The 19,501-nt window shown below is 35.6% G+C and overlaps 1 protein-coding gene across 1 annotated transcript; it reads right to left on the reverse strand.

Annotated features, from left to right (window-relative positions):
• Positions 1–15,337: 15,337 nt before the first annotated feature.
• LOC131035476 (early nodulin-93) lies at positions 15,338–17,721 on the reverse strand. Its single transcript, XM_057967179.2, has 4 exons — positions 17,278–17,721; positions 16,342–16,403; positions 15,696–15,771; positions 15,338–15,593 (listed from the first exon to the last, which is right to left on the reverse strand). The coding sequence occupies exons 1-4, from the start codon at positions 17,405–17,407 to the stop codon at positions 15,490–15,492; spliced, it is 372 nt and encodes a 123-aa protein (XP_057823162.2). The 5' UTR covers positions 17,408–17,721; the 3' UTR covers positions 15,338–15,489.
• Positions 17,722–19,501: the final 1,780 nt, after the last annotated feature.

Consider the following 19,501-nt stretch of genomic DNA (forward strand, 5'->3'; position numbering starts at 1 on the left):
CCTTCTTCATCTACTTTTCCCTTTGCTCCTTATAGATACACTTACACTACAAATCTTAAAGAGATTCATTGTAATGTTCCTTCTCCTTCTTAATTAAGGAATTATTATAGGAATGGCTATAACATCATATAAAAACAAGGTTTTAGAGGACAGTGACTTAGGAAATTTGAACAAGGAATTAGAGTCCCTATAAACCCTCCTACACAAGCTAGTACCAACCTGGTCTTGGACATTATCATGATTCTCCTATGGATGGTCTCCTTAGAATTTAAAACTTCAAGGATTATCTTGCAAGACATAAGACTTATCATCCATTTGAGGGTACTTTTTCTTTAAAAACTCCTTTTTGCTTACATCATCAAACTAATGATCATGATACCTGTTAGCACATATTTTTGCAAAATATTCTATGCTATTTGTTGATGTTTTATATGTATATTTTCATCATAAGAGCATTTATTGTTGGATTGTATATGCAGGAGGTATGTTGCAGTATCAGAAGTATCCTGTTGTGACCTGTTTTCAAAATTAAACAAGTACCACTGGGGCATGCTAAGGCTGGCACTGAATAGGGACTACATGAGGAAGTTTCATCATGGTAGTATTGGAATCCTTATACAGACATTCTTTGGGTCTATGTGATAGACTCTGTCATTTATTAGCACATATGAAGTTTCCATGGAAGGTTGCAAGTGTAAATAATATATGAAGAGGAGCTTAATTAGCATAATTATCAAATTTGAGCTATCGGCGTAGGTTAACCCGACAAGACTGACTAGCCAAAACAATGAAAGAACCTATCAGCATGACCTAGACCGACCACTTCTAAGGAGAACCAAAAGAAAGTTCAAAAGGAGGGTTTCATCGGCATAACATTCACTATCGGAGGCATGAGAAAAGTGTTGTGTCGATATCTGATGAGGTTATCGGTATATCTTGCGCCAATGAAGGAGAATGTGAATTAAAGGTTGGCAATGTCATTAGGTCATCAGAAAGTATCATCTTACGCTACCCCGATACCCGATGGGCTAGATGACGAAGGCAGTGTTATTGGCATGACTTACTCCAATGAGGCGATACCAAAAGGAGGAAAATACTAAGTCATCAAGGTAACTTAAACCATCAGTGAGAGGTGTTTTAGGTTATGCCGATACCCGATGAGGAAGATAAGTCGGGCACGGAGAAAGAGACTTGATTGGGATGAGTTACACCGATCGAAGATGAATTCATCGGGATATCATCGCCTCATCGGGAGGAGACATCTTTCGTTACACTGATACCCGATGAGAAAGTGGAGATAGGTGTGAACAAGGAGATCTCATTGGGGAAATGTATGCCAATAGACCGAAGGAATAAAATATACATAAGTGCGAAAGCAATGACATCGGGTCATTGGAGAAACATGAAGTGAGTTGTTTCAATGCCCAATAAGGTGACCCGATGTAACAAATGAGATGCAGACTATGAAGGAGGACTCATTGGGATAAATTAAACCATCAGAGGAGTATATTTGGAGTTATGTCGATACCTGATGGGCAGAATGTCACGGAGGAATAGAAGGAGGGTATATTGGAATGACCTTCGCCGATGAGATATAAAGGTAAAGGTAAAGCCTAGCTAGAAGGCAAAGCCATCGGGGAAGTTATAACCATCAGAATGATAACAAATGAGCTACGCCGATACCGACGGAGTGATCGGTGAGACCTATGCCGATCAAAAGGACGGGTGGTGCCAAGTGACTGAATTATTGGGAGGAGTTATGACAACTAGCCATTACAAAATCTGATCTCAACGAATCCACCCGCCACTATTAAATACAGGCAATGGATAGGTCTGTGCTTACACGAGGCGAATCACAACACCATTTCAATTGAGTAAATGCTCTTGATGTATTAAATATATATGTAGAAGCTGGTATAAGGAATTTGCATAGCAGACTTAAGCAAACAGAGAGATTGAAGTAGACTTAAATTGCAAAAATTTGAATTTCAGAAAGCTTGAAAGATTCAAATATGGAGGGTTCCAGTTCTAAAGGCAAGAAGAAGCTCATTGAGGTTTCTGAGAGTGCCTCAAAGAAGTCTAAAGGTGGAGAAGGTGCACAGAGATAGAATTTAAATCAAGATATGATTGACCAAATGAGCTCACCAGGAGCCAAATCCCAAAGATCTAAGGCTAATTTGCCTATCCATGACCAGCTAGAAGATGATTTTAAGGAAATTGGTGATGTTTGGACCAAGGTGAGAGGTCACAAGTTTTTCTTGTATCATTATTCATGAAGGAGCAAGCCGACCCCAATCTCAAACCCATGGACAATTGGATTGGGTAAACTTGTGGTCCCTAATGTCTTTGTAAACATTCAATTGATGAAAACATTGGCTAGGGCTTATAATGCCACGAAAAGATGTATTCAATTGCCAAATGGCGATGCATCCATCTGTCTCTTAGTGGCCACCATTCATGAGGTTTTTGGTCTTGGTTTTGAATCAGATGTTCCTTTGTCCTTTGAGAAACTGGAAGAGGAATATATGAAGATGGACATTGTATACAATGGGGCCATACATAAGGCTGAGAAAGGAAAGTTTACAAATGAGGATGAGCCCCCATTTGATATCAATATTTTTAAACATTATCTATAGTACACATATATGGCATGCGGTCAAGTGGGAAGAGTTGAGGTTCCAGATGTGGCTCGGATAGGACCATTAGTACTTGTTGCAAACACACAAATGCATGAGCCAAGACAATTTGATTATGTTTCTTACATTGTCAAGAAGATGCATGAAGGTTTCTAAAGTCTTCATAATAACCCCCACAAATCTTTTAAGTTTTATTCCTTGTTAATGCATATTATCTTGTTTCATGGACGACACAGGGGGGTGTGGCCTAGAGAATTGAAGTTAAATATTGATGGAAAAAATGGGCAGGAGCAGCCAGTACAAGTGTGTGTATCACTGTTGGATTCGCGGTTCATGAGATCTCACTATGTCAAATTTGAAGAATTCTTTGTGCAACCATTATATAGAGTTTTTGGGGTTTCTTTTGATGGATCATTTTAGAAGAAATCAAGAGATTTCTTAGACCCCATGAGCATGTGGATACCAGGGTGAATCATAATTGGGGTGACTGGTATGTATGCCAGGACTTCACATATGTTCGAGTGTTTGGATTTGAAGGTGCTCCTTATGTGCTACCAAAGCATGCACTTGATAGAATTGCTTACTTGGAGATTGTGAGACAAATGAGTGTCTCTAATGCACAACATTTTGGGGATGCCCACAAGCAAGTTTTTCTACCCAGGACTTTGCATTTTGGTGACTTCACCATTGTATCCACAAAGGCATATAAAATTATTGACAGGAGGTTAATAGAAGATTATAACCTCTATGAGCATGCAAGCTGAAAGAATTATGACCCGGAGGGCTACATACACCAGAGCAGAAAAGGGAAAAATTTAGGTGATTATTTTCATAAGCATGTTGAAGCCTTGAACATCTTCAGAAACAAGGAATTTGAGGAGGCTATGCAGATCTTTCAAGATTTGAACCAAAGATTGGAAGAGAAGAGACAAAGACTGTAGGAGATGGAAGAATAAGAAGTTGAGAATGAATTAGGTGAGAATGAGGTTATCTCAAGATTCAGGATGCCTGAAAGGGAGGAGGAACCTGAAGCACAAGACCAAATTGTGGTGAGGATGAATGTCGATGTGGATGTTGAGCAAGAAGAACATACTTCTTTTGTGTTAGGTGATGAATTCATTAAATCGAAGGAGTTTAAGTCCTTCTTGTATCATTTCAAAAGAAAGAGGCTAAGCGAAGCAATGCCTGATGTAATGCCAGAAAATGAGGCAGAGATTCTTAGAAAACTGAAGGCTGAAATCAATTCAGAGTTATAAGGCATGACCCCTCAAAGGGGAAGGAAACTTCTTATAAAGGAAGGAATAATTATTTTCCCAGGCTGGGACCTTAGTGCGTCCTTCATTTTTGATAGCCCATTACATTCAGATAAAAAGGATTTCAAGTTAGATATCCAAGGTGTAAATGACATTTTTATTGGATCGAGATATGATCCAGATGATGAGTCCATGCTTTTATGGGCCCTTTATCCTCCAAATAAGAGGTCGAAGATCATAGATGTGGATAAGGCTTTTGTACACATGATGAAGTTAAAGGTTGGTGAAGTTGATCCCATGGTCACAGCGGATATGGGAGTTGATATTTCAAAATTAAATAAAGAACACATGAAGATGTTGGTAAGAGAAATAAGAAAATACAAATCATTGTATGAGTAACTCCTAAGAACCAGGGGCTAGCTTGTACCCCAGATAGCAGATGAATCAAAACTGAAAAAGAAGTGCGAAGAACTGCACAAAGAAAATAAGAAGTTGAAGGAGAGAATGCAAAACATAAGAACAAACATAGCATGTGTCTTACTGTCTAAAAGATTTGAGAATCTGTAGAGAATACTAGAGGAATTCTTGACTATATACCAGAAAAACATGGATAATACAGTGTCACACTAGCGGATTTTTTATCGGCTAAACATGTTACTGCAGGATGAGACATAGAGTGACAAAGGGATCAACAAAATCAAAAAACTAATTGACACTCATGAAAAATTCATAACAGAGTTGAAGATTGAGTATGAGGAGTGTCAAGGGATTGTTAATCATGGATTCCCAAGTGTGGTAGATGATATAGGGGTAATAAAGGATAAAGACCAATGGATTTCCGACTACAGATCCTTACTCAGTTCAGTCCTTAGCATTTCTCATGCGGATACTTTTGATATGAATGAAACAGGGGAACAGATTGAGACTTTTGTTACAGCAGAAGTAGCAGTTAGAGACATCATCTTCAATGCCTGCACATATAAATATGAAGTATATCTTTGGCATATCCAGAAGTGTGGTCAAAGGCTGGATGGAAAGAACTAGTCTATGTTATTGTGTTTTGGTTACAGCAGTTAGGGAGTTAGTTAGGTTTTTGTTAGTTTTAGTTTGTACTAATGAAAGGGTGTGTCCTTTCATTTGTGTCTTTTGAGTCACATGTATATAGGAAGTCATTTTGTAGTCTAGAAGGATACAATTAAAAAAAAAAGATAACGTAAGAAAGACTGCTATTTTTCAGATTGTTTGTTGGAACTAGTAGTGTTATGCAAAACAGGTCTATACAAATAAAAATTCATTTTGTGCAAGCAAGTGTATCATGAAGTACTTGTGAGTGTGCAGTTTTTGTATACCCATTATACCAAAAATTAATATACAAGATCTTTTGTCTTTATCTTCAGATCGTTTCATGTTATATGATGTTGATGGGTTAAAATCCTTTGGATAAATCTGAGTAAGGTTTGTTGTAGTGTTTTATCACTTGTTGTTATATAGATAACAGAATTGTTTTTGTTGTTCTTATAACATACATGGAATTCATTGCAGTGATAGTCTTGCATACTTGTGAGTTTTCTCAAACTGTCTCCAAGGGCCACAAATATTTGTCCATTAAGTAGCATGTAAATTGTCAGATAAGGCACTAGTCTGTTATTATTTCTATGAGTAAATTTGGTGTACACAAAGTCCTCACCAGAGAAACATATTATTGGTTTCTAATAGCATTGTTCTTTCATAATTACTCATGGTTCCAACAGCATTATTTAATAAGCTTTGTTCATATTCAATTATATTCAGATTTTCATATTTAAGCAAGTTAAAAGCATATAGTAAAGCATAGTTGAAAGAAACATTTTGTCACTCCTGTAAACAGCTAAATTGATAAATTTAAATTCACTATAAAGAAATATCTTTGTGCTTTGGAGATTGAGGTGTACCCCACCTAGGACTAGTGGAGCCTAAAGTGCAGAGGAATTTGGTCTTTGACCATTCTTGTTCGTTGGCCAAGGTTGATTGAGAAATCAGTAGGAGAGTTGGCAAAGCTCTAGGATTTCCAATCTGTGGATTTGGGAACCAACAATACCAATGATTGTCCCATATTTTCAAAATGGAATGTAAGGACTCATTGATAAGGGAATAGTTTAAATAATAGATGAAAATCCTTCTTCTTCTAACAACCCTTTTCCTAAATCTCAAGAGAAAGGGCCTAATCCTATTGATGATCAAGAGAAATTAGCTACTATAATCTTTTGGTGATTTAAGTATGATAAGAATGTTTTCTTTCCTTTCATCAAAATCAATAACAATTCTAATCATAATAAATATGATGCACGTTGTAGTTGTTCTCATTCTCTTGGAAAATGTAAAGCATTTAAAACATTTGTTTGAGAACAATATGATAGGGCTTGCATTGCTTTTACAACCAATCTTGCACTTTTTCTTGGTGAAGAGGTAGTGCCTTAGCACTCCATTCACCCTTCATATTTCTCCTCACTCTATGACACAAGTATTTAACCTCATTAGGGGCTCTTTGTCATACTAGGTGATGATTTTTCAATATTAAACATGTTGGGGCAGCAACATTCATTCTTACCTTCATCCTATTTCTTCTCTCTATCTAAGTTTCACAATTCCCTTTAAGGGTTGCATTTTTCATACTTTGATATCCTTTCTTGCATGGAATGGTATGTTTCTTATGATTACTCTCTCCTTAGGGTAGTATGTGGTCCTTCATTCTAATTCTTTCTCTTCTTTCTCTTTCAAGATTACCTCTTCTTTAGAGTTGCATTTTACATATATTAATGTCTTTTCTTACATTGAATATTTATTCATGTGAGTGTATTGTGAATTTTATTATATCTAATCTCTCCTTAGAGGTTGTGTAATTCTTCTCATTGTCCTTACACTTGGTGGGGAATGATTTCTCTCTTATCCTTTCTAAGGATCCACTTTTTCTTCTATTGAGTGGTGTTTTCTTATGATTTGATGTCATTCCTTATGTGAAGTTGTTTTCTCAAGGATTCTCTCTTACAAAAGAAGTGTATGTCCTTAGCTACAACCTCTTTTTCACTTGGAAATGGATATATATTGAACTTACCCCTCACATTGGTTCACAAGTATGTCATTCTTCATCAAGAATTCCTTTCACCTACCTATAAGAGGAAAGTAGGCATTCTTGTTCTCCCTCCATTCTTTTGGTAGAAGATGTTATATTTGTTAAAGAACTCCTCTTGGAGGTAGATGTCTTTTGAACAAAGATCTCTTATCCTCCAAGGATCCTATTTACACTTGTTGCGAGATATCTCTTTTTCAACTATCTTATCCTGCTTGAAGAGTATTCCCTCTTTAGCTTAGATTTATGAACATTGTTGCCTAAAGGATATCTCCTTGGTGTTGAAGGTGGGTATCCTTGTTTCTATCATCCTTAAGACATCAACATAGGGCTATGTTGACATTTAAAGGTGGGGGGCATACATATTTCCCTCTTTTTACTATATTGTATTATATTATTATATGTCTTAAATGGGGTGCAAATTCCTGAAACCAAATCAAAAAAACTCTTACACGAGATTTCCTTGAAATGAGGAATATATTTGCCTTAAATAGGGTTACACATTCTCGAAGCCAGAGAAAACAAACTCTTATACTAGATGTTCCCAAAACAAGACTTGCCCCTTGGCATTTACATTTTCATTATATGTCTTAAACAAGTTGAAGCATGCTCAAAACTAGAGAAAACAAAATTTTATATTGGATGTTATATACTTCAAACCAGACATCACTTTCACACGCACATGAGGATGAGTGGAACTAGAAAAACATGGCTAGACTATTCCTACTCTCCTCCCCAACATGGATCACCTAGAAAAACACATATAGAATTTGTATACATGTCTCCTCTTTCTTCTCATGAGCTCATACCTTTTCTATTTGTAGTTCATGGATGATGTGTACTCTTGCTCTCTTTTTTTATGTGATCACTTGTGTTCTTGAGATGACATATTTCAAGAATGATATTAACGGTTGAGACATTTTGATTATCGATGTCTCTTCGACTAGTTGACTTGATGTCTTGTTTTTAGTATTAACCCCTTGTGTTATTTCTCCTTGCATGTGATTTTGTGAGTTAAGATCCTAATATTGGGGGCTTGGTTCCTTGAAATTATTGAATTATTATCTCCTTATGATTGTGCTCCTATTTGTTCCCCTCTCTCATATTTTTACTTTACAGAGAGTATGATCATAAGCTCATACTTCGCTAAAGTGGGGACTAAATGTAGCATCGTAAATTGTAAACCCTTTATTACTGTGTCCAATTTCACACTCTCCTAGCGCCTATTTTAGTATTTTAAATTAATTTTCCAACATGAGTCAACATGGGATCTAGCTTCCCACTCAAATTGAATGATCATTGTGAGGCCCCAAAATAGGTCCTAATTGGGAGGACCAGAGCGCTAGCGCCCTGGTTCTAACCAATCAAGGACACAAGAAATTAGGGGAGAAAGGGTACATTATAAAATAAATTAGAATCCCTAGATTTAAGTTTAAAGCTTTCAAATCTATGGTTAAGAATGAAGTAGATGCTAAGATCAAATGTTTAAGATCCGATAGAATAAATGAAATTACTTCAAATAAGTTTGAGAAATTTTGTGAAGATTATGGAATTAGGATATATTTGTCTTCCCCTAGGACCCTCAACAAAATGGGGTCATAGAAATAAAGAATAGAATAGTCCAAGAGATGGAAAGAACAATGTTAAAATATGTTGATTTGTCTTATATATATTTGAAAGATGCAGCTCATACTTTTGTCTATATTCTTAATAGAGTGAAATTGAGGTTCAACAACTCTAAGACTCCTTATTATCTATGGTATAGAATACCTCCTACTGTCAATTATTTCAAAAACATTGGTAGCAAATTTTAGTAATCAACATGCTTGTATCATAAAATTATCTTTCTCTCTCTCAACCCCTCTCTTCATCCCTTTCTCTCTCTCAATTTCTCCCTCCCTCTCTCTCACATGGGATCTCTCTCTAGTCTCTCCCTCTCTTTGCATCAACCTCTCTCTCTCTTATCTCTCCCTCTCTTTCCATAAATATATATCTTAGGTATCTCCCTCTCTTTCCCTCAACTCCTACCTTCCTCCCTCCATCTATCTCACTTTGGATCTCTCTCTGTTTCAACCCCTCCCTTCCTCCCTCCCTCTCTCTCACTTGGCCTCTCTCCCTTTGGTCTCTTCATCTCTTTGCATCCCTTCCTCCCTCTCTGTCAGTCTCTTCATCTCTTTCCATTCCTTAGTCTCACTCAAGATCTCTCTCTCTTTCCCTCCATCCATCTCTCTCACTTGGGATCTCTCTCTCAACTCTTTCATAGAGAGGGAGAGACTTGAGAGAGAGAGTACCCAATATAGAGAGAGGGAGGGAGGAATGTAGGGGTTGAGGAAAATAGGTGGAGAGGCTTGAGAGAGAGAGAGAGAGAGAGCCCAACTAAGAAAGGAGGGAGGAATGAAAAGCTTGAGAGAGAGAGAGGTTGATGGAAAGAGAGGAAGAGACCAAAGATGGAGAGAGCCCATGTGAGAGAGAGGAAGGGAGGAAGGGAGGAGTTGAGAGAGAGAGAGAGGAAGGGAAGGGTTGAGGGAGAAAGAGATGGAGAGAGAAAGGGAGAGCCCAAGTGAGAGAGAGGGAGGCATGAAGGTAGGGATCTCTCTCTCTCTCAATTATCTCACTCTTTTCCTCAACCCCTACCTACCCCTCTCTCTCACTTAGGCTATCTTTGGGCTCTCTCCCTAGGCTATCCCTCTCTTTCCATCAACCTCTCCCTACCTCCATCCATCTCTCTCTCTAAGGTCTCACCTTCAACCCATTCCTTCTCTCTCTCTCTCTCTCTCTCTCTCTCTCTCTCTCTCTCTCTCTCTCTCTCTCTCTCTCTCTCTCTCTCTCTCTCTCTCTCTCTCTCACACACACACACACACACAGATGCTCTCTCTCTCTGGTATCTCCCTCTCTTTGCATCAACCTCTCTCTTATTGGTCTCTCCCTCTCTTTCCCTCAACTCCTACCTTCCTCCCTCCATCTCTTTCACTTTGGCTTGCTTTTCCTCAACCCCTCCCCTCCTCTCTCCCTTTCTCTCACTTGGTCTCTCTTCCTCTCTTTCCATCTCTCTTAGGTCTCTCTCTCTAGTCTCTTTGTCTCTTTCCATCTCTCTTAGGTCTCTCTATTTCCCTTGCTCCCTCTCTGTCTCTAAAACCCTTCATAGAGAGAGAGAGACTTGAGAGAGAGGGGGGGGTAAATAGAGATACCTAAGAGATAAAAAATGGGAGGGATAAATTTAAGGATTGAGGAAAAGAGATGGAGAGACTTGATAAAGAGAAGGGAGGATAAAGAGAGGGAGAGAGTGAGAGAGGGAGAGAGATATTGATGGAAAGAGAGGAAGATACCATAGATACAAAGAGTCCATGTGAGAGAGAGGGAGAGAGGAAGGGAGGGGTTGAGAGAGAGAGAGAGAGAGAAGTCTCTCTCTCTCTCAATTATCTCCCTCTACCTTCCCCTCTCTCACTCACTATCTCTCTCCCTCTCTCACTTAGTCTCTCTCTTTGGGCTCTCCCTAGTATATCCCTCTCTTTACATCAACTCCTCCCTTCCTCCCTTCATCTCTCTCACTTGATCTCTCTCTCAGGTCTCTCCCTCTTCCATCACCTCTAGCTCTCTCCTCAACCCATTCCTTCCTCCCTCCCTCTCTCTCGGTATCTACCTTTCTCTTTATCAACCCCTCCCTTACTCCCTCTATCTCTCTCACTTGCTCTATTTGGTATCTCCCTCTCTTTCCATCTCTTTCTCTCTCTATAGTCTCTCACTCTTTTTCCATAAACCCCCCTCTCTCTCAATTCTCTCCCTCTCTTTCCCTCCCTATCTCTCACTTGGGCTCTCTTTATCTAGTGGTGATATATCTAGAGCCTAGGGAGAGAACTTGTGTCAAAGACCTAGGGGAGAGATAGAGGGGGATAGAGGTGGGTAATGAGATAGGGAGGTAGATGTAGAAAGAATTATGTATGGAGGGAAGGAGAGACATATGGATGAGGAGAGAGGGAGGGAGAGGGAGAGGGAAGAGAGAGGAAGGGAGGCATAAATAGATATGGGGGTAAGGAGGGAAGGAAAGGTAGATAAGGAGAGATGGTGGGAGATACCTAGAGAGGGGATGTGTATAGAGGTGAGGGAGAGAGAGATGTTCATAAAGAGAGAAAAATGGGCAAAGAGATATGGAGAGAGATGGAGAGGGAGGTAAATAAATAGAGAGTGAAGAGACCTATAGCTTGGGGGGAGAGGGGTGAGAGACCTATGGGGGGAGATAGAGGTTAGATATATAGATGGGGAGAGAGGTGCGTAATGAGATAGGGATGGAGAGGCAGAGAGGTAAATATAGAGGGAAGGAGAGATCTATGAATGGGGACATATAGAGGGTGAGAGGAAGAAGTAATGATCAAGAAAATGGAGAGTGAAGAGAGAAACAATGAGATAGGGAGAGAGAATAAGAGAGAGTGAGGAAGGGATAGAGATGGGGGTAAGGAATGAAGGTGATGTAAAAAGGGAGAGAAGGTGGGAGAGACCTGGATAAATAAAGGTAGTGAGAGAGAGAGAGAAGGGTAGGAAAGAGAGGTAAAGAGGTAGTGTTAGATCTTAGAGTTGAGAGGAGAGAGTGAGATAGAGAGAGGTAAAAATGGTATAGAGGAAGAGTGATAGGGAGAGATCTATAGGTTTATATTTAGGGGGAGATAAAGATAGTGTCATACAAAGAGTGAGAGAATGTTGATAAAAGCATGTTGATTACTAAAATTTGACTATCTGAAAAATTTAAATGATCGTCTAAAACCTAGAATCTATATTATAACTCCTAGAGATCTGAAACCACTCTCAAACATCCTGCCAATATATACATGAAATATAACTTAAACTATTTATACTTAAATGTTATATTTCATATATATTCAAAGAGGGAGAGTGAAAGAGAAGATAATTTACACTTTTTAAAATGCAATTCCATTTGGCTAGCGCCACATTTGGTACTCACCTTATTTGGTGCATGCCAAATACAAAACCTTAGGTTAGGCATGCTCAATATGGTGAGCACCTTATTTGGCACATGCCAAATGGCTACTTTTGGGCAAAAAAAAATTTGGCAACTTTTTGGTCCCCCATCTTGGTGCACTTACCTTCTAACATGATAATATCCATATTTTTTCAGATATATTATCATCTTAGATTTCCATTCAAAATAGTTATATGGTGGCATCCATGAGAGGAGAAAATTAAATTGCAAATAAGAAGCAAAAGTGCATAAATAAAACACACAAGACAAGTCCCCCTTTCCACTAGTCTCAAAAATCACCCCCCTACCCCCCTAATTAGTACATGTAAAGTGTATTTTGTTAGATTTCAGTTCTTTCTAGGCCTCTAATGGCCAAAATTTAAAAAATTGATACAAAATAATCTAATTAAAATAACCTTGTTGTTGTGTAATACTATTCAATCTTTCCAATGCCTATTCATTTTTCAAAAAAAAATTGAGGGAAAAGCTATGGCCTGTTGAAGAGAAAAATTGTAGTAGATTCAACCAAAAATATCTAATATAAAAAGGCAAAAAAAAATAAGAATACCTTTGTGGATGGAAATTTCTCACTTCCAACTTTTCGTCAAGTACTCATTTGTAAAAATCCGACACTTGAGACAAAAGTGATGCACTTTTTTAAAAAATTGTTGAATCTGCTTGTCAGAAATAGCTCACCTGATTATAACTTAATTTCTACAAAAAATATTTACTAGATGCAAAAATTAGCAAATACCTAGATGGATTCTTAGCCCTGGGAACAAAACCCATAAATCATTTTTCTTACAAATGAGTGGAAGCTAGATTTCTGAAGCAAATATGAAAATGACTCCAATAAAAATTGAAATTTGATTTTTACTATGTCCTCCAACCTTTGATTTTGGTGAAATAAAATTCAATCTTTAAATATTACCAAAAACTGCAACCACTCATATCTCACAAGAACACACATATGTAAACCAAATTAACTAAATGTTTATTTTCCTTTAAACTGTTTTGATTCTACATGTCATATGAGGATGCATAAAAAGAGCATACTAGGTTCTTGAGGAAAATATTAGCTTTCTAAAAGTCTCAAATCTCTCAAAAAACAAATAACAAAAAGAAATATATCAAACAACACAACTCTAATACCATGTTAGATTCTGTGAGAAGTGAGAACCAAGCCAATATTTGATGTGTCACAAATCACATGCAACTCCACTTGACAGATGATCAAAGATCGAATTGCATAATGAAAAGAAATCTAAAATGAGAGAAAAATATAGACAAGAAATTGTAGAATACTCTCAAAACTATCACCGACCTATTACTCAACTAGTGATAGGGTGATAGATGCATAAGTTGCATGGAATGGGATGAATAATTTTGAGTGCATGCAACATACTTGCACCATGAGCACAAAGGACTATGTTCCATTTTAGACCTAAGAAAAGGAGATAAGTGCAAGAATAGAACACACTAGAGGTTCAATTGAATATGTGTAGAATGCATAATAACAAAGGAAATGACATGGAAAAAATTTATCATGAAGAGAGTAATAGACATATATGTATGTTCATTGTGTTGTAGATCAACAATATTTTGTGACTAATGGGAAAAATGTAGCTCACCAATGACAAGTTGTATGTAAAATAATAACTTACAAAGAAATGATGAAAAAGTAGCAAAAGAGTACATTATAAATCTAAAAATAATATAATAAAATATCAATATTGTTGAGAATCATGAAAACTAGAGCTACAATGTAATACCTAAGGTTCATTTTGTTATACTCATTAATATTAAGAATATACATCAATAATTATGAGGTGTTGCAAGTAACTATAAATATAAGTCATTTTATTTGTCAATTTACCAAACACTCCACTTTTTGTAGAAGAGAAATATTGTACTTATAAATTTAAATTGCACTTCATATAAATTTCATTTTTGTCTAAGGTTAAATAAACTTATGTACAAGTATATTGTTTATTGTTCAACTAGTGGTATTTATGCCTTATTGATTCATGAATTAAAATATGAATGTGAAGAACATCCTATAATATATTAGACAAACATGAAATCTTGGAAATAAATGCTCAAAACAAAATATTATATATTTTTATTGAATTTAGTTTAACTTCATTACAGAATACTATTATACTATTGGCTTCTTTAAAAGGGCAACCTCCTTTGAGCAATGCTCAATACACTATAATTAATCATATTCTAAATAATTAATATTTATAAAGCATGTGGTATCATTCAAAAGAATTCAAGGGAGGACTTACAAGGCATGTGTAATCAAAGCTTTTATTAAAATAAAGAATGAGTTAGGACTAAGGGGTCCTAATATCCCATCCCCATTGAAAACCTTTGTCCTCAAAGTTAAAGGGAAGGAAGTTGTTGAAGTAGCATCTTCAAGGTGCATGTCATTCCACTAGATCTAGAAGAAATAACCATTGGTGGTGTTTTCTTTTATTTTCCAAATATATCAAGATGGAATTTGTGCAAGAGAAAAAAGGGAAGATTGTTACAAGGTGTGTCTAATATGTGAGCCGCAAATATGTACAAATATTAATAGATCTAGTATCATGTGAGTAACTTCTCATGGTTAACTGCTTACGAGTGCATTGCATGTTACAAATGGTCGATGGCTTCCTAAGGCTAAGTTTCAAAAAGCCTTATGATATATTTGAGGATATGTGAAAGCACAAAATTGCATGTAGACTATATCTAATAATTTGGCTTGGGAATGTAACCCTTTCCTCTTTTACTAGAAACCTATATAGGGAATCTAGTTATGCCTAGAATGATAGATCTTCTATGTTTATTTTAAACTCCCAATATAGGTTTTGTATCCTTTAGAACTATAAGATAAAGAAAAAGTTAGCATCACTATTATTGCAATCACTTTTTGGTTTCCAAGATCCCTAAAAGAATGAGGTGAGAGCATATGGTGGGTAGTTGTACAAATATTGAGAGGACAATACTTAATAATATTTAAGTTAATTAAAATAATTCAAACATATAAAATTATTTAAAATAATTCGCAAAATGGCTTACAAATGTATGCATACAAAACCTTTATTAGAATTAAAATAAGAAGTTAAAAGACTTTTAAAAAAAAGTGGATGAATATAATTATATTATTAAGGATTAAACTTAGTGATTATAAAAAATAATTATGAGTTCTTTTGTGACCAAAGGAAAGACATAGTGACTATACAAAGATCGCTGGTTCTTTGGCCAATCAAAATACAAGTCAACATTCAACGCAAGCCTGCAGAAAAATGTTAAGCTCATCAATTACTTCGATCTATTTACGTTTAAACTTCCAATGCTTAAATTGAAACTGAAATTCCTCTGTTCCATTAAATTTATTTGAAACTGAAAGACACCTTATCACTAGTAAAATCTTCCCATCGGTACTGGACTTTTTCAATAATCGAAAACGTCTACTTCTATATTGAAAGCATTAAGCATAACTTATACATACATAAATGTAAATGTTCTTATGATTTACAAGAATGGTTTCATATGATTAGCCAATTTTTCAAAGGACCTTTTCCCTGCAGAAGCCAAAATGGTTCTGTCTGCAATAGTGAAATATGCTGCTCCAGTAGCTGTACCCATTTCAACACTATATTAGTTATGTGAACTCAAATTTCATGTTTAACAACAAAGGAAAAGAAAGAGAATAATATACGAGCATGTATATAACTTGCCTAAGGAAATTATATGTGCCTGAGTAGCATAGTTGAGATTCACCCTCGCCCAAGGAATAGCTCGCAATCCTATCAACTACAATCATAAATCCATATCATCATTTCTTTGATCTCATCATTTTGTTCACATATCTTATAGACAACTGCGTTATAATGCTTCCTAGGTCTGATTATGATATTGTTCAGTCTTTTGATGTTATTTTTTCCCACAAATTTGCTGCAGCTGTGTCATTTGTCCCACCTTTCTTTTTCTTTCTTATAAAAGAGTTGAAACTCTTTCAAAAAAAATCTTTTATCTAGGGGAAGAGCACCAGTAGCCGTAGCCTGATACCTAACTAAAGATGTTCCAGTAACCGTCAACTCAAAATCGCTAGTACTTGTTGACAAATGTCCCAATAGTGGTGCACAAATGGGACAAATGTTCCAATAGTTGTGCACAAATGGGCCAATTAATTACAAAAAATGATTGGCTATTGGTACAAAACAAATTTATTAATGGTGTTTTCACTATGACAGCTATTGGGGGTCAACATGACAATAAGGTGACGGTTATAAGAACTATGTTATCTATTGGTGCTCTTCCCCTAATCAAAAACAAAAACTGTAATATGATGAAAAAATTGAAAGGACTGTAGAAACTACTGACCACAGAGATTGCAGATGCAATACAAGCAATTGCAACTGTCTTAGCGCCTGCTTTCATTCCATCTGCAAACAAAAACATACAGAATGATTTTCATTACTCCAATTCTAGATTCCTCAGATGAACAAAAAGGCCCACCCTGCTTTTCTAATAGCTATTTTATTTTGGCTTTGATACATCACTTGCATAACAATAAAAATACTCAAAATGATCTTCATTATTCAATTTTTAGATTTTCAGATTTCTAAGATGAACAAAAAGGCCAACCCTGCTTACCTAATAGCTCTTTTATCTTGCCCTCAACACATCACTCACATATCAATAAGTATATATTCAAAACGATTTTCATTGCTCAATTCCCAGATTCTCCAGATGAACAAATATGTCCACCGTGCTTTCCTAAGAGTTATTTTATCTTGCCCCTGACACCAGCCACATAACTATAAAAATATTCAGAATGATCTTTATTGTTCAATTTTCAGATTTTCAAGATGAATGAAAAGATCCCCCCTGCTTTCCTAATAGCTATTTTATCTTGCCCTTGACACACCACTCACATAACATTAAACATATCCAAAACAATCTTCATTAGTCAATTTTCAGATTTCCCAAGATGAACAAAGGCTTGCCTGCTTTTCTAACAGCTATTTTATATAACCTTTAACACACAACTCACATAACAATACTAATCTGGATTTGAGAGTTTCTGGATTTAACTGTGTATGTTTTTTACATCAATGTTTCAAATCATACTCTATGATTCATCGTCTTCTCTTCTCTTCTCAGCTCTCCATCTTGATGATGAATCTTAAAATATGATTTGAAACATTCAAATTTAGAAGCCCTCAAATTCCATAAACTGTGTAAATCTAATATCTTCAATTAATACTAACAGAAGATAATTGAAATCGTAGATAATAACCATCAAACTGTTATTACCTTGTGAGCATTGCTTTCTTGTGAACTGAGCACTGTAATTGGGTGGATTGAGTAGAGAAGGCAAGGAAGCCATGGCCATGTCCTGCCTCCTTACAACCCACCAATTCCTTGCATACATTACAATACCCATAATTGTATGACTGAAACTGAGGTTATTGTGCTTCTGAATCCAATTCCAGTCAGCTACCCTGTATCCCCAATTCAAACCCCCTGCTCTGAAGAAATAATATGGTATATAAAAAGGCAGCGAGCACAAGATATATCGAGGTTAAAACCCGGGGTGCGCCGTGGAAAGGGTTTAATGGCCTAGATATGGTTAAAAGTATTGTGGGTGCCATCTGATTTGCTGTCGCATAAAACTGTTGACCAGAGTTCATCCCTGTAAGGAAAACCATCTCCTACCATGAAAATTGTGAGACCCACTTCTTTTTATGAACTCCACTCACTTCTACTCATTCTGTAAAAAGCTCTTTTTTCCTCTTTTTACTTCTACTACATCTGAAAAAAAGCAATTTTTCCATTATTTAGTTAAATAGTGTATTTTGATCAAAATATTATTTAGGAAAGCTAATTAATTTATGTTTTTTCTACATAACATTATTTAGTTTATTGTATTTTTAGCAGATTTGAATTTTGGTAGTTAGTGTAATTAAGGAATGCCCCATCACTTGTTCAATTAATTGAACTACAATCTTTTGGTATTCTACAATATGTTTCAATATTATTTAATTCAATTAATTGGGTTGATGATTTGATGAAACTATAAGTTTCTTAGAATTCTGATTCTTAAATTTAAATATTAAGACTAAAGTAATCTATAATAATTGTCAAATATTTTATATTCAAAAATATTTGCAATAACAATCAAATATTATGGACTCGTTTTAGCTTTATGGTTATATATGGATTGTTATGTTTTGGGACTTTATTCAAACCTAGGTGTCATCACTTAGTAAGTTTAAGTTGGTATTCTAATAGTTTATATATGAAGTTAAAAGACCTATTGTTAATGGTGGTTATTATGTTTACCTTAATCATGATGGTTTTGATTATGTAAGAGTGGGATCTGCTATGGTTTCTATCTGAACAGCTTGCTTCATGTTTTATGGCTATTTGGTTGATTTTTTGAACTGTTGTTTCTTGTTAGGGATCAAGGCCCTCTTCCTGCTTATAAAATCAAAACAATCAAATATTATGTGAATGTTTAAAATTTCAAAAGATATATATTTCATAAATAAATTAGTGTCATAAATCTACTATTACTAATATATTTTATACATATTATTAAATACATAAATATTAGATGATAATTATTAGTATGATCCTTATAATATTGAGAAAGGAAATAATGACTCTTGGAGGTAGAGTAAGTAAACAAACACAATAATATACAAATTAATATAATGGGTCCTTTTTAGGGGAGTTAAGTTAGAGTGTAATGCAGTGGATTAAATAAGACAACTTTAGACCAAAAGTATAATCATACTATAAATAGGAATAATTGAAGAGAAGGATTGTTTAACTTTGTAATTAAAGAATGAGTACTAGTTGATGAAGACAATAGAATCTATGCACCTTAAAACTTCAAAAAACCCTAAAAAATTGTTTGCTCATACTAGAATCAAAATATTATTTTGTATTTTGTGTTATGTCAAGTTCACTAATTTAGATCTATGCTACAACTACAACATTCTTGTACCCACAAACACAATTTACTTTGATTTTGCCCTATCAATTCTCAAAAACGTAGACTTCTAGATAGTAATCTTCTCTTTCACACTCTTACGATTTTTTGGTCAATCTTGTAATATTTAAAAATACCCTGATAAATGACACGCTTCAAACATACACATGAAATCTAGAATGATTGATAGGTGATTCACATGTGTTAGATTATTTGTTTGATTTCAAAATGTAATATTTTAATGATTGTTCTTGAATTCCCTTGTGCTAAGAGATGTGTGTGTTGTGTTTGTTTCAATGCACTTTGAGTGTCTCATTTTGTGTGTTTGTACTAAATAACACCAATAACATATGTTTTTTCATAGCCAACCTAGGACCAAAGTGTAAAAGGAGGTCAATCAAATAAAAAAAAAATAGTTTTGTATTTAACAGAATCAATATTGTAGCTATGAGGATGATATCACATACACAAATACAACCTAGGTTAAATAGCCAAGTTGGATCAATGCCCAAGAAGATTGAATTGTGGATTAGGATAGGA

Source organism: Cryptomeria japonica, chromosome 10, assembly GCF_030272615.1.
Source record: "Cryptomeria japonica chromosome 10, Sugi_1.0, whole genome shotgun sequence".
NCBI classification, from domain to species: domain Eukaryota; kingdom Viridiplantae; phylum Streptophyta; class Pinopsida; order Cupressales; family Cupressaceae; genus Cryptomeria; species Cryptomeria japonica.